General features: G+C 41.1%; 1 protein-coding gene across 2 annotated transcripts in view; it reads right to left on the bottom strand.

The window, feature by feature from the left end:
* The window catches only part of wwtr1 (WW domain containing transcription regulator 1), a 39,745-nt gene that overhangs the window by 15,133 nt on the left and 9,304 nt on the right, over positions 1-15,308 (bottom strand). For both annotated transcript variants that reach the window (XM_058400529.1, XM_058400530.1), the window contains exon 2: positions 1,236-1,378. In XM_058400529.1, the coding sequence (XP_058256512.1) occupies positions 1,236-1,378 (143 nt within the window). The remainder of the gene's footprint in view (positions 1-1,235; positions 1,379-15,308) is intronic.

Here is a 15,308-nt window from a genome sequence, read left to right on the forward strand (position 1 = left end):
AATGTCCTTTAAATGTGTGGTCCATCTAAAGTAAACACCTTTCTGTTTCTGTTTTAAAAGGGTAGGGAGATGAGGCACATCTCCATAAAGGTATTGCCTGAACAAGCCCAGCAGGATGTGTATTTATTGTTCTTTCAGGCTAAATGCCTCTGTTCACAAAAATATGATAAGGCCAACTAGTAGCTACTTCCTTCTGCCTCAAATGGAACTCAGAATGCAGTGCCACAGGATGACCACGAGTCCATCCAGTCTGAACACCTACACCTGTAGCCATCAAACCTAAAGCCAGGACAGATGTATTCCCAAAATTCAGGCTAAAACGACCCAGAGATTCATCCTTCTAAACTTAAGATGATCTGATAAACATATGAACTGGAAGATGTGTGGCTCTCTCTCACACTCTTTTTCTGGAACCCCTTAAAAGGCTGGCAACAATAGGAGACACACCTTTTTTCCATTTCATCACAAATCAGGATTTGTGAGGAGAAAAGAGTCGAACAAGGAAAACGCATTTGGAAGTAATTTGCTGTTCTGGCTTCATGAGGAGGGAAAGAGCTCCAGCCTATGCCACTGGCCAGAGGCTCGCTGTGTCTGTCTCCAGAACAAACGAGACATCTCACGCTACAGATAGACTCTGAAACAGCTGGTCTCAGCACTCTCTCACTGTGGCAAAGAAACACCATTGAAAAGGTTTTTTTTAAAAAGCAGTTAGCTAGCAGTTACTACTTAGTCGGTCCAAATATAACTGTACTGATAAAAAGCGATGTTGTGATTGTTTGATACACGTGTGGAAGTACAACTGTGTTTCTCAGACATCTTGGCATGTGCTATTTTTGGAATCACTTGGATGAATGTAAACAGATATTGTAAACTCTTATCAAAATTCTCTTCTCCTTCAAAACGCTTTATTCTATCCGAATTACCTGTGAAAGATTAAGAATGACTGCACTTCCACCCTGTATTCCAAAACTACAACCAAATCTTCGAGTATCACCAATAACTGTTGTGATATCCCGAGCTTAACTGCTACAACAGTCCTATAAAATTTGTCAATCTGTCAGGATTATTAAAAAAAAAAAAAAAAAAAAAAAAAGGTCATTCATTTCACATCCATACCACAGGGTTCAAACTTACAGCTAAGGAAGTTCTCTATTAATTTGAGGTAACATTTAGATTCGGAAGAGAAAGCAAAATTTCTAAAAGAGAACAGTTTTAATGAGCGTGAAGATCCTCACCAAGGTTCGGCTGTGACAGGGCCATGGAGCGCCCCTGCACACCACCATTACTGCTGGTGGCCTGAGCGTGGAGACTCATCGGATTCACATTGGCTGCCATGGTCTTGCGAGGATCCTGCCATGTGGTAATCTTCTCAACATGACTGCAAAGAGAAACACAGACATACACAAAATAATTACTACACACAGACCTGCTCAACCTGAATCTCTGGAAAATGATCTCTGAATTAGCTGCAGGAAAAGTAAATAAATCAGTGATGAACTGTGGAGTGACAGATTAACAGAATTTCCATGAGGAACATCCAGCCCACCAAACAACTCATTCTCTGGTTTTAAATTTGTATATGGAAATATGACAAAAGTGCAACATTATGTAAAAAGAAAAAGAAAATCACAACCACATCCATAAGGACGACCGCTGCAGCTCTCTGATCCAGTGAATTTGTTTTATACAAAAGAGCTGAATTCTGTAATGAGAAACATTTATGGAAGGAGTGTCCCATATCAATGCTCTGTAACAGGCAGGAGGTTTTCTGCATTTTCCAGGTAACATGACAAGCTGCATTTGTTTGTCTTTATTTTACAGTGAACTGTGAAAATATTACAGTGTAGTAATGCTGGAAGTTCAGCCTCCGGCAGTGTCGAGGCATTGACTCCAAATATAGATAGATGTAGTGAGAGTCTTATTTACCCAGAAACAACACAAAGGGTCACTGGCAGTCAGGAGTATCTCTGTAGTCAAGGTGACGCTGTCGAGTGTGTGCTGGAAGGAATGTGTTTCCTTAAAGGTGATTGCTATAGACCATGTACACTACAGTGTGTCCTACAGGCTCATAGCTGTTTAGTGGGGTTTTCTACTGTGGAATTAATGAAGGGCTCTTTTCGCTGACCCTTTGACCTTGAACACCAAGGTTCAAAATACACACATTTCACAATGCGGACTGCTCCAATACTTCATTCACACACAATGCAGCAATTCCAAATTACTCAACAGTTCTCCTGGACCTCTGTCCTACATTCATGTCCTTCACCTGCAGGTGCCTAAACACTATGTGCACCTCATGAATGTTAAACATAAAACATAAAAGCTCTAATCATGTTGCGTGAAAGGGCATTAAAGCAGATTACGTTTCAACTGAAGGTTTGTATCCACAGGATTTAGATGCCTCAGCTGCACAGGCTTGTTTGTACACAAATCCCGTCGAGTGCATAAATCCGAGGCGAGGCAACATCGGCGGAGGCAGACTGAGTCACTGCACGCACAAAGGGCCTCGAGATCAGTGTGACTCACTCGGGCCTATTTACACAGCACTGGTAAGATTAGGCCGTTTCCTGTCACTCTGATGCCCGACCTTGGCAGAGCAGGAACTTTGCTCTGTAGCGCATCACAATGACAGCTTTTACTGCTTACACAATATTCATTTTACAGGTATTAAGTACTAATAGATCTAAAACAATACATAAGACACACCACTAACTGATGTATCATGGAAAATAATGTGGCATGACATCTGAGTTTTTAAAAACGAAAAGGAAGAAAGTGCCTAGGGGCAGTCATTACCTGATTATTCATCGTCATAGACAAGAATTAATTTCAAGGAAATTCAGGAAGAAAATCATTGTGTAATATGTAAAGTAAAATTGATAAGCACTCATTAATTTGGATGGACGCCATTTCATTTCATTATAACAGAATAAGATGCTTTGCCAGTGTAGCTACAAAGTTTATTTACTTTCACTCACTGAGAAATCATACCCACTGAGGGGTTTCCAGATGTGTTGTCAGCTATCATCTGAAAATCCTCTGTTTTGGTCAAGCGTAGTTCTAGTTGTCCTAGGACACTGCTAATGTTTCTGTTCTTATCCCCTCACGATAATTTCCCAAGCACACCACCACTCTACTGTAATTTTCAGTTTTTCAGCAGCTGATTTAGAAGAATCATCCATTTTGGGGGTTTTTTATGGGAAATGATTTGAAGAATTCATTGATTGTTTTACAGTTATGTTGCTGACCAGTTGAAAGACTTTTTAAAATCAAATTTAACAACAAAAGCGGTCAAACTACTAATGTTAGAGTGAAAACACTGCAGAGTAAATGTGGCTGGGGGCTAACTGAATTTCCTTGTACATCAGTCAGTCAAACACTGTAGAATTATAGCAGAATTAGTAGAATTATAGAGTCTCATGTAGGGTACATGGAGTGAGCAAATCATAAATTCTTGCCCTAACCCACTAAACATTGTGCTGACAAGACCCATGTTTTTGTTCCTGGGAAACCTAACTGACCAGACAAAAAAGTGGTGCCATTCTATTATATCATATGGTGAGATAGTTAGATGGACTGGGTGTGACAAACAAGTAAACAGGGTCTTCTTCTAAAAATGGGCCTCATTCATTAATCTGAACTTTGAGTACATTTTTGTGTAAATGTTTGCATAAGACAAATGGAAACCAACTTATAAGCCAGCTTTCAACCCCTGTGGGAGGAAGATAAAAAGAATCATACCACTTCAACGCACTTCATGGGCTAACTTTTACCATTAACTCAATACGCAACACCTCAGCTTAAGACTAGCATCTACACAGAGCGGCACAGTTATGGTTCATCTTAATCAAACAAGCCATATTTGACATAAAATTGGTTATACCTCCTGCATGAAAAGATTCATGCAATAACCTATCACAAATAATAAGATTCAAAGCTAAGGAATTAAAGTTGATAGTAGTTGTTCTTCTTATGCCTAAATTTACGCACACTCTGGAGCAGAAGTAGGATACAAAACTTTACACAAAAGGCATTTTTGTTTAAATGCTCATAAAAACAAATTACACATAATCTGTTTGTATCCAGCTTGATAAATCTGGCCACATGTTTATAATATGGAAAATAGTCTTTGTGTCTTCGACAAAAAGTCAGCAAGTTGCTGGCCAAAGTTTCTGTCCTCGTGTTGCTCATACAAAAATATTATTCGTGTCTGGCTTTGCATCTTTACTTCCTCTGGAAATGTATAACCACATGCCGTGTAGTAAGCAGGAAAAAATTTGAACTTTATTTTGTTTGGTTTGATCAGTATATGAATACTTACATGTCACTGGTTCAGAAAAGGCAGTCGTGCCATCCGTGGAGGGTAATTAATCTGACCAGGAAGACGATTCTTTTGTCATCAGATCCTGCCAATATGTTTTCTCCAGCAGGCAGTGGGATTTGGTAAGATTAGTGCATCCATAGTTACAGAATCAGCGTGTCTCACACCGTGATGAACATTCAGTTTTTAAACAAGTCACTAAGAAGTCTGAAGCAGGTTCTTTTCCTTTTTCTAGTTAGTAAACCTACTTGTCCACCGGGCAACAATGGATAAAAAATTAATAGCCTCTAATCAGTTTGTCCCTAAGTGGCCAGGATAGCGATTTTGATCCACTACTGGATTGGAGTGGATGTGCATGTTTTCCCCATTTTTGTCTCGAACCTATCCAAAAACATGCAGGTGGATCAGCTGTGATAAACTGTGTCCATAATTCTATCATCATTCATCTTCTACATTAACAATGAACCGGTTAACATCTCATTCCAGTGCTTCCAAGAAAGACATCGACTTCGGCTGATTTGTCGGTTCTCAGGCAGGGTTCAGAGTGTTCTCATCCACCAGGGGGAGATTTATGAGACGCAGGGAACAGTGGGGGATGGGGCAGCAGGCTGAGAGGCCTAAGGGTCTGGGTGGAGCAGCTGTCCGTCCAGCAGCTGTGGGATTATGACCCCAGGCTTGAAGATCCACACTGTGCAGGTCAGCTCTGTCCTGGGTCAGGCCTGAGAACGAATGGGGAAATAGCTAGGGGGCTCATCGACTGAGGGGTGTGAGAAGTGCTTGGATAAATGTACAGTCCTGGTATGCTTTCAGAAAAAAGAAAAGGGTTTTCAAAGGCATAGCTGAGGGCTTTTAGCTTCCTGTAAAGAGTTTGCTAGAAACCTGCTGTGTTCTAACGTACAGACAAACCAAGGAAACCTTAAGTGAGCTAGACTGAATTTTTTTTTTATTGGTAGTAAAAGTAAAAAAACAAACACACACTAGAATCCATTACTTTAAAAAACCTCATATGAATATAAATAACCTGAATTCTTCATTCATTGCTTCAATATTATATAGGGACAAATATCTGAACAAAAATGATGGTTTTATTAAGTGATTACACATCTTTATACATAAAGCATTACTGAATTGATCTTACTTCATTTGAAAGAATTTTATCAGAGTAAAAAGGATCTTATTTGTAAGACATGTAATTATTTATTTACTAATTTTGATTCCTGGTTAAAATAATACTCTAAAAGACCGTAATGTACTAAAAGTTCTTTCCTTAGATCCAAAAACACAATTTCTCTCTGCATGGATTTTCAAAAGAGGCAAAGCAGAAATGGAGCAGGCGAAATGTTTCCATTAAAAAGCTAACACAGAGATTAGAAGACACTCGGGACGAGGCTTGGCTGAGCTTCACGTGGTTGAGTTTGTGTGAGAGCGGTGTTCTGTTTACAGAAGAAGTTCACACACAGGAACAATAGCCGGGTGCTGGATGTGGGGCTGAAAAAACAATAGCCAGATGGACACAACACCTCCGAGCTGGGCTTACTGTTAGCACTGGAAAATAAAACACAGCACTAAGAGATCTAAACTTACACACACACACATGCACACACAGCCTGTGTGTGTGAATCCAGTGATGAATGAGCTTCCCCACCAGCAAAAGTAATCACTTGCACCACACACCTAGACGTAAACATTCAGGTCGTGCCTCAGTGAGAGGTGTTTAAAGACACAAGAGTAGGTGCAGTTCATGGTCCTGACTGCAGTGTTTCACTCGCACCCTGTCACTCAACTCCAGAATAAGTTACTTTATCTCTCTCTCTGCTTCACTTCTACAGCCTGAGATAAACAGACTTCACACATAATTGACAAGAAGCTACTGAGCAACTTGCTGGATTCTGGATGTCTTGTTTTTTTCAAGGAAAATATGTTATTCTTTCTCAGAAGATTTTATGCCATGGTTTGGTTCAGTTCTGCAATAATCCTTCTAATACAAAAAACAATGTAGTTAAACAGAAGTTCCTAAGGACAAGTAGAGGAAAATAAAAGGGGAAATGAGCACAATGGAAAAATTTGGAAAGATAAATCTAACAAACATTCATGAGACAATATCGATTTTAAAATGTCCAAACAACCACAGAAAAGTCATCAGAATTTAAATCACTCAAAGGTATTCGTCAGTTAAAGAAGCCCTGAAACACATCCAGTGTTGATACTGCCATGACTCTGATGAGTTTATGGATTCTGGATCTTATTGTGATGGCATCTCAGGCGTTTATAGGAACGAATCAATGCAGTCTGAAAGAATCTCAGACAGGTTTGACCACAGGCGATCCCAAAGAAGGATTCGGCTTATTGTGTGGTGATAAAGTTAACACAATTTTGCAGTCACTTTGAAAAACTGTAAGAGGTTGCTTAATTTTACATTTATTACTATGAATACAAAATCTCAGACTGGTTGAGGGATAATTCCTATTGGCTTGACTAGCAGTGTGTGAACCTTACATACACTTCAGATCTAACCAAGTATTTCCTTTACCTGTATCTACATGACAAGAATTTCTCTTTTATTGTTTATTGTCAGGTTAACATTGGAGCTTTTATCTTATTGCTTGATTTGAAGTTTATTTTATTAAGTTCTTTATATTGATCTTGTGCCAGCAAAAATAAGAACTGAATTAGCATTAAAACCTCAAACAGTCTGATAACTAATGCACCTTTAAAGCAACAAAGCCTGTTTGCAGTGTGTTGCTGTTTGTTTGTGGCCTGGCATGTCCAGCACTGATGCAGCCTGTTGTCTTTTGGTAGGCTTGCAGGTGCAGTTGGGGGCTAAAAATAAGCAGCAAACTGGAGATCCTGGGAATAATCCAGCAGCTGTGGTGTCAACAGGCCCTGTGCTGAGCTTTGCTCTTGTACACACACCTCCTTAAAACTTCAAACTTAGATATAGATCATTCATACCCGAGCACATGATAGGAGAACCTACATTCACACTGTGCGCACTGGTGTGTCTACATGTATGAAATACAACCTGACAGGATGTGCTGCTATAAGAAAGTCTAGCACCCTAAAATTTATTGTAACTGCACATACAGAAGTATATGTGAACACAATATATATATTATTTTATCCATTATTATTATTATTATTATTATTATTATTATTATTATGTTGTGGAATGTCCACAAAACAAGATAGGTCCTGTTAATGCTTACAATATTGCAGCTATTACAAGTCATGACCTCACTATGCTGTTTTTCCTGTCTTAATAATAACAATAATAATAATAATAATAATAGTAATAATAACAACAACAACAAAAGCTTATCATGTTACCAAACACAAAGAAACTGTGTCTCTCCTAAAGACTTGCCCATTCTAATCTTTAACTGTTTCAAACTACTGACACTGGAGACTCCTTCCATAAATGCAAAATCTATCCTCAAAGAAAACATCACCAAATCAATGATTACACATTACTTTTATTGTGGAAGGTTTGCTGTACAAGTCCCAGTGCGATAGGTTACAATAGAAATGTTAACGTATTTGATCAAGTACATTAATATAAACTTACAGCTGGAATTAGTTAACTTCTTCTATCCATATACATTGCATGACCAGTGTAAATTATGACTACCTTTAACCCCAAAAACTATCCCAGTAACTAAATGGTTAACTGCTCAGCATTCCTAGACTGAAGCTTCAGCGTGGCCTGAGTCATGTCTCTGGGGAAAGATGAAAAAAAAATCTAATACACACCCAAAAGAAGTAGCTGGAGGCATAACAATCCTACACAAAGTTCACAGAAATGTGCCCAAACACTTCGGGCAAGGTGCAAATTTCATGTATTTTATATATTGACTTAATTGACCTCCACCAGACAGTCAAAAAGCAGACACTTATTTGTGTTTAGTTTCTTTAGGGTAAAACTGCCAAAAGAAAGCTAAATCCCGGCCTCCTTCCCACATCTGACAGCCCTACTGATTTCTAATTATATGCTGCAGAACCACAGCAGACATAAAGGCACGTCTTACTTTCATCCTCGCTCAAGGTCCAGACAGAGTCCAGACTAAGAGCTCTGGGAACAGCTAGAGGTTCTAAATGAGGCTGGTTCTCTCTGGAGAAGTGAAAGGACTCGATTCATTACAGAATGATATTACAAGAAACTGAATAAACTACAGAATGCTGGCCTAACAAAATGTATCTAGTGAGTGTTAGATTATTTATATGACATAGACGACATTTGGCAGACACCCTTATCTAGAGCTCACAACCATCCAGTCAATAGTTCAACTCACTTATGGCAGACAACATTGGTGTGGATAACATCCTGACATCAGGTGCTGGCCCTCACCTTTCTTTTAGATTGCCAGTAATAAAACCACTTTAATGCAGCCCATCATTTTTCACATGAGCAGTCCCTGTAATAGAGGGTGTGTGCCAATGTACTGTGGCTTAGCTAAACCAGCGGCATTCCCTAGCTCTCCAAAAGTGACCAGAAAGACACTACAGCACTGGTATGAGGGTTCTCGCAGCCACTGAAATGGGAACAAAAAGCAGAGGATCCACTTTCCCAATTAAGCCATTCTCGGGTTACCGGGGGATTCCCCCCAGTGTCGCTAGCACAATAGCCACTCCACTCAAAGCACAGGGACACCGAGGCAAAGGGTGGTGTGAACCTGTCTAAAAGACGGATCATGAGGGGTCAGATTCAGACACTTTGAATTGTTGCAACACAGCAAGGGGCACCAGCTGGAAATCCTGGAATTAGAAATATTTAATTGAATTTGAAAATGCGAGGGAGGGGAAGGGCAGGAAGTGGAATGCGCTGCTAATTATAGTCATCTCAACTGCTGCCATGCTGCCAGTGTTGAAGATGGAGCATGAGTTTGGATCCTTCCCCAGGCCCTGGGCAAGTTATGGCTAGTGCTGTCAAGCCTGATCATTAACATTAGCCATCAAAAACGGGAAACTGTATATTGTGCATATTGTGCTGGTTTATTCAAGCTTTAAATAAAGAACACATTTAAAAGGACTTGTTGTGGAAGGTGATGACTTCAAATGTGATCCCAAGGGTGTAAATTAATAAAAACCCTACTCTGAATTGCGGAAAAAGTACGTAGCAGAAGAGTACACCTTAGCTATTCAACCTGCTGTCTTGTTTGTGTGTGCACTAAATACTTATATGGTTCAGTGGAAAGTTGAACCAGTTCCCTGTCAGATCTTCCTCAGCTGCGAGTGACTCCTCTTGTTACTAGTTAGGACAACTGGCTGGGCGAGAGCAGCCAGACCCAGGCAGCAGCTGTCCATGGGTAAGCTAACTATAGACCTGGCACAGATTTGCAAGAGTTGCTTATGAGAGAGAGAGAGAGAGAGAGAGAGAGAGAGAGAGAGAGAGAGAGAGAGAGAGAGAGAGAGAGAGAGAAAGAAAGAAAGAAAGAAAGAAAGAAAAGAAACGCCTCCTTTACCCAGCGTCAATGACAGTTTTGTCATTCAGCCTGCCAGCCCACTGAAACAAGAAAAACTAGCTCAGGTTATGAAACCTCACATATTAGTGCTTTGTTTGCTCATTAGTCTCCCTGAACACTACAGGTATCGAGTCTCCTCACGTTATTTAATAGCAAAAGGCAACTAGATCTCCACAGCTTAAGAGAAATCTACAATCTAAGATTGTTGTTTTATTGTCCCCAAAATGGCAAGGACCTCATTTGAAGGCAGAGATCATTTAGAGTAATAACAATGACCAACTAAAAATACACAGTGGCCAAATACTTTACTGAAGCTTCATTTTTTAAACAATTAAAAACACACTCGGGTCATTATGTTATTACAGTAAGACGAGTTTTAATGCTTGCTGTTTTTTAGAACTTGAACAATAGTGCACCAGGTTTTTAAAACTATCTAAACATCAGTGTTTCTTCAGTTTTTGTCTCCAGTTTCTGTGTTGCTTGCATTGCATTGACAACTGATACAAGCTTTATTTAGAAATATCCTATTAGGACCCATAATGTTCCAAGGCTGGATTCTTTCCCAGTTTCTGACACAGTCTGACCCATGACTACAGTCCAACAACAAGAAAATTGTGTCATGGCATAGAAAGAGCGGCGATCTGATCTCAATTTTAAATACATCCCTTTTCACACACCCAGGGAACTCACTCATGGTCCATCTACAATGCACTTGAAAGATACAACCAAGGCTTTTTCTGACGTCATTCTGTGTGGGAGAAACAGAGCAACTGTTTATTCATTTTAATGTGTTGTATGAGGGTGAGAACTTCATGGGAAGTCAGAGTGACGTACATTTCATTTCAGAAACAAGGTTTAATAGACACTAAAATTCATCTTGTGATGAAAATCCATAAACCATACGCAGACAATGACATTAATTCATTAGCTGGCACTTTCACTTTCGCCAACTGCTTTATAATGGAAAGGATCATCACTGTGGATCCAGAGCATGTGGGAGGAATACAACTGGATGAGACGTCAGTCCATCACAGGACACCGTGCACGTGCATTCACAACTAACGGCAATTTAGCATAGCCAATTCACCTACTGGCCTGTTTTGGGGGAAGGGAGGAAACTGGAGAACCCAAAGGACATGTGGACACGAGAAGAAACAAAACTCCACACAGGTAGTAACCAGAGTTCAAGATCAAACCAAACACTGTGGAGCTGAAATGTTGCATTATAGTCTAATGGGTTGAATAAGCATACAAAAAAGAACAAAACTGAGCTTTTGTAGCGTTTTTAGTTAAGTGCAATAGAAAAATCCTAAAACTCAAAAAGCTTAATTGCAGATTTATGCATTGAATAAACATACACTATATTGCCAAAATTATTCGCTCACCCATCCAAATAATCAGAATCAGGTGTTCCAATCACTTCCATGGCCACAGGTGTATAAAATCAAGCACCTAGGCATGCAGACTGTTTTTACAAACATTTGTGAAAGAATGGGTCGCTCTCAGGAGCTCAGTGAATTCCAGCGTGGAACTGTGATAGGATGCCACCTGTGCAACAAATCCAGTCGTGAAATTTCCTCGCTCCTAAATATTCCACAGTCAACTGTCAGCTGTATTATAAGAACGTGGAAGTGTTTGGGAACGACAGCAACTCAGCCACGAAGTGGTAGGCCACGTAAACTGACGGAGCGGGGTCAGCGGATGCTGAGGCGCATAGTGCGAAGAGGTCGCCAACTTTCTGCAGAGTCCATCGCTACAGACCTCCAAACTTCATGTGGCCTTCAGATGAGCTCAAGAACAGTGCGCAGAGAGCTTCATGGAATGGGTTTCCATGGCCGAGCAGCTGCATCCAAGCCATACATCACCAAGTGCAATGCAAAGCGTCGGATGCAGTGGTGTAAAGCACGCCGCCACTGGACTCTAGAGCAGTGGAGACGCGTTCTCTGGAGTGACGAATCGCGCTTCTCCATCTGGCAATCTGATGGACGAGTCTGGGTTTGGCGGTTGCCAAGAGAACGGTACTTGTCTGACTGCATTGTGCCAAGTGTAAAGTTTGGTGGAGGGGGGATTATGGTGTGGGGTTGTTTTTCAGGAGCTGGGCTTGGCCCCTTAGTTCCAGTGAAAGGAACTCTGAATGCTTCAGCATACCAAGACATTTTGGACAATTCCATGCTCCCCACTTTGTGGGAACAGTTTGGAGCTGGCCCCTTCCTCTTCCAACATGACTGTGCACCAGTGACCAAAGCAAGGTCCATAAAGACATGGATGACAGAGTCTGGTGTGGATGAACTTGACTGGCCTGCACAGAGTCCTGACCTCAACCCGATAGAACACCTTTGGGATGAATTAGAGCGGAGACTGAGAGCCAGGCCTTCTCGTCCAACATCAGTGTGTGACCTCACAAATGCGCTTCTGGAAGAATGGTCAAAAATTCCCATAAACACACTCCTAAACCTTGTGGACAGCCTTCCCAGAAGAGTTGAAGCTGTTATAGCTGCAAAGGGTGGACCGACGTCATATTGAACCCTATGGATTATGAATGGGATGTCACTTAAGTTCATATGCGAGTCAAGGCAGGTGAGCGAATACTTTTGGCAATATAGTGTAAGAGCAAAAGACAAATCAGGATGTCACTCTGTGTGTGTGTGTGTGTGTGTGTGTGTGTGTGTGTGGTGTCTGAGTGACCTTGAGGAAAAGCTGGATCTAAACAGCTAAGGAGGAATGTTGTGGTGCTGTGGCATGCTGCAAGAGGCCAAGTCTGAGCCACATTTTCAACATCACCCTGACGACAAGGCACTACTAGTCACAAATTCTTGGATCGACCATTAACATAAAAACAGCTCTTATACCTCCTGACCAGAAAAGCCTTCAGCGCTGCTGAGTTAATCGTTAACTGCTTCTTACATGAATTACTTTTTGAACTGCTGTGTACGCAAATTCTTAATCAGCCCAAATCAGCAAAAGAATGACTTCCAAAGTCAGGTTAAAATATTGGATAATTGGAAGTAATGAATCTGGGGAAGAGAGTCTCTGAATTTGATCATGCACTTGGATCTGTTAAACCTAGGAAAAGCAAGCATCTGAGACCTTTAAGTCAGCCAGTGTGCCAGGAGCGTGCTGAATCCATCAACAATCTCCACCGAGGATGGCTGCCAGGGGGATCTTTGGACTGAGCCAGACTGCCAAGACAGCCGCTCTTACTGGACGGGCTGGAAAAAAAAAAAAACTCTCCATCTGCCATGGAAAACATGGTGCGAGTGAGCAGCTTTGTGGGCCATGTGGACATATTCCCTCCAAGATAAAGAGCAAACCGTCTGCTGCCTGTGAAGTGACCCCAAAGCTGGAAGACACTTGTGCACCAGGCCCATAAAAAAAAACCCAGCAGAGCCAGCAGTGTAAAAATTAAACTCTAGAGTTGAATATTGAGAATGTGTTTAGTGTGTGAGCTGTTTTTTTTAGCTGACCATTTTTTAGTTATGCGTTTGAGTTGAGCGTTTGAGCCGAGCGTTTGAGCCGAGCGTTTGAGCCGAGCGTTTGAGTTGGGCGTTTAGCCGAGCGTTTGAGTTGGGCGTTTAGCCGAGCGTTTGAGTTGGGCGTTTAGCCGAGCGTTTGAGTTGGGCGTTTAGCCGAGCGTTTGAGTTGGGCGTTTAGCCGAGCGTTTGAGTTGGGCGTTTGAGTTGGACGTTTGAGCCGAGCGTTTGAGTTGGGCGTTTAGCCGAGCGTTTGAGTTGGGCGTTTAGCCGAGCGTTTGAGTTGGGCGTTTGAGCTGAGCGTTTGAGTTGGGCGTTTGAGTTGGGCGTTTAGCCGAGCGTGAGTTGGGCGTTTAGCCGAGCGTTTGAGTTGAGCGTTTGAGTTGGACGTTTGAGCCGAGCATTTGAGCTGGACGTTTGAGTTGGGCGTTTGAGCTGGACGTTTGAGTTGGGCGTTTGAGCTGGACGTTTGAGTTGGGCGTTTGAGCTGGACGTTTGAGTTGGGCGTTTGAGCTGGACGTTTGAGTTGAGCGTTTGAGCTGGACGTTTGAGCCGAGCGTTTGAGCTGGACGTTTGACCTGGGCGTTTGACCTGGGCGTTTGAGTTGAGCATTTGAGCCAAGCGTTTGAGTTGAGCGTTCATTTGAGATTTTGAGTTGCCTTTCTTTTGCCCTGCAGTCTAGATCTGGTTAATAACATTTTGAAAATAACTTATGAAACCTTTCCATGTTCCAGTATTTGATTTGTGCCAGTATTTGATTTTTATCAGCCGTTTTCAAGGTCTTGAGTGCTCCATCTCTTCACGTTCATACATATGTTAGCCAACAGGAAAACAGAACCAGCTGAGAGCCACCGCTCTGTGGATTGTGCTACAATACATCCAGTGATGGCCGTAAAACAAAAGAGCATTTCACACGAAACCCCCATTAACTTAAGATGGCACACTAGCCCCATTCTCTCATCCAGAGAAAGTACAAATAAAAAGAGTGGATTGATATTAGCCTAATGCCCCCATGCACAAAGCTCTCATTGTTAATAATCCCACAGCAGACATGGGAATGAACCCTGGCTCTGAGCCAGTCCCCCACCTCGTCCTCTCCCTCTCATATACCCACACACCCTCGCTCTCTCCCCTGCTAATTCACCGCCTAATATACTCAACCTGCCATTATTAACAGCTCACTTACATTTTCTCCCATTTGTATTTGCACATTCTAGTTAAAACTACCTTTAATGTTCCTTTTCAGGCCACGCCAGTTTTCAACAGCTGCATGGGTCATATTTTTATTGTATCCTATTCTACATTCTAAATGACTTCTCTGAAAGAAAAAGAAAGTGTCCCTTCTCATGTGGCTTGTTCTTCCCAGCAGAGCGCTATTCCACACTATAGAATGAACTGAAATTGCATACTGACTCATTTGACAGATCACAGACTAAAAACATTAGCAACAGCACAGCAAATCTCAATTATTTTTCAAAAATCTTTCTCAGAATTTTTACATCAAGCATTTGCACTGCAATTTCACTACAAAGTGTGCAGAACTGATTTATTTGCTTGGGCTATAGTGAATTTGCATATCACTGTTGGTTGCTATAGTAACCGTACAGCGATGTGAACACCAGAAGTGAACAAGTTAGAAATCACCAAAAGCGAGATTCAAATTGCTTCACTCTATTTACAATTTTAATCAGTAAAAAGATTTGATATTAAAATGAAATTGATTATTGCTTAAACTGATGCAGACTGATGAAATATTCTTTCTCATGCTACCACAAGAGGTGAAAATGACCTCCTCAGGTGAAAAAAATGACTTTAAGGCAGCACCATTATTATAATCGCATTGCTATGTTAGATATTCAGAGTAATATTTTCTTCAAAATAACTACATTTTACATTTTAGAGAGGTGACCTTGAATTGTACACCATCAAAAATGACTCAAAAACTCCAAGGTACACCAATGCAGTATACCAATCTAGTGAGGATTTCTAGTGAATAGGAGATCATTTGATATACAGTAGATTCTATCAGACACAGAGCCCACTATAAGTCAAAAGTCA

This window comes from Hemibagrus wyckioides, linkage group LG10 (assembly GCF_019097595.1).
Source record: "Hemibagrus wyckioides isolate EC202008001 linkage group LG10, SWU_Hwy_1.0, whole genome shotgun sequence".
Classification (NCBI taxonomy): Eukaryota; Metazoa; Chordata; class Actinopteri; order Siluriformes; family Bagridae; genus Hemibagrus; species Hemibagrus wyckioides.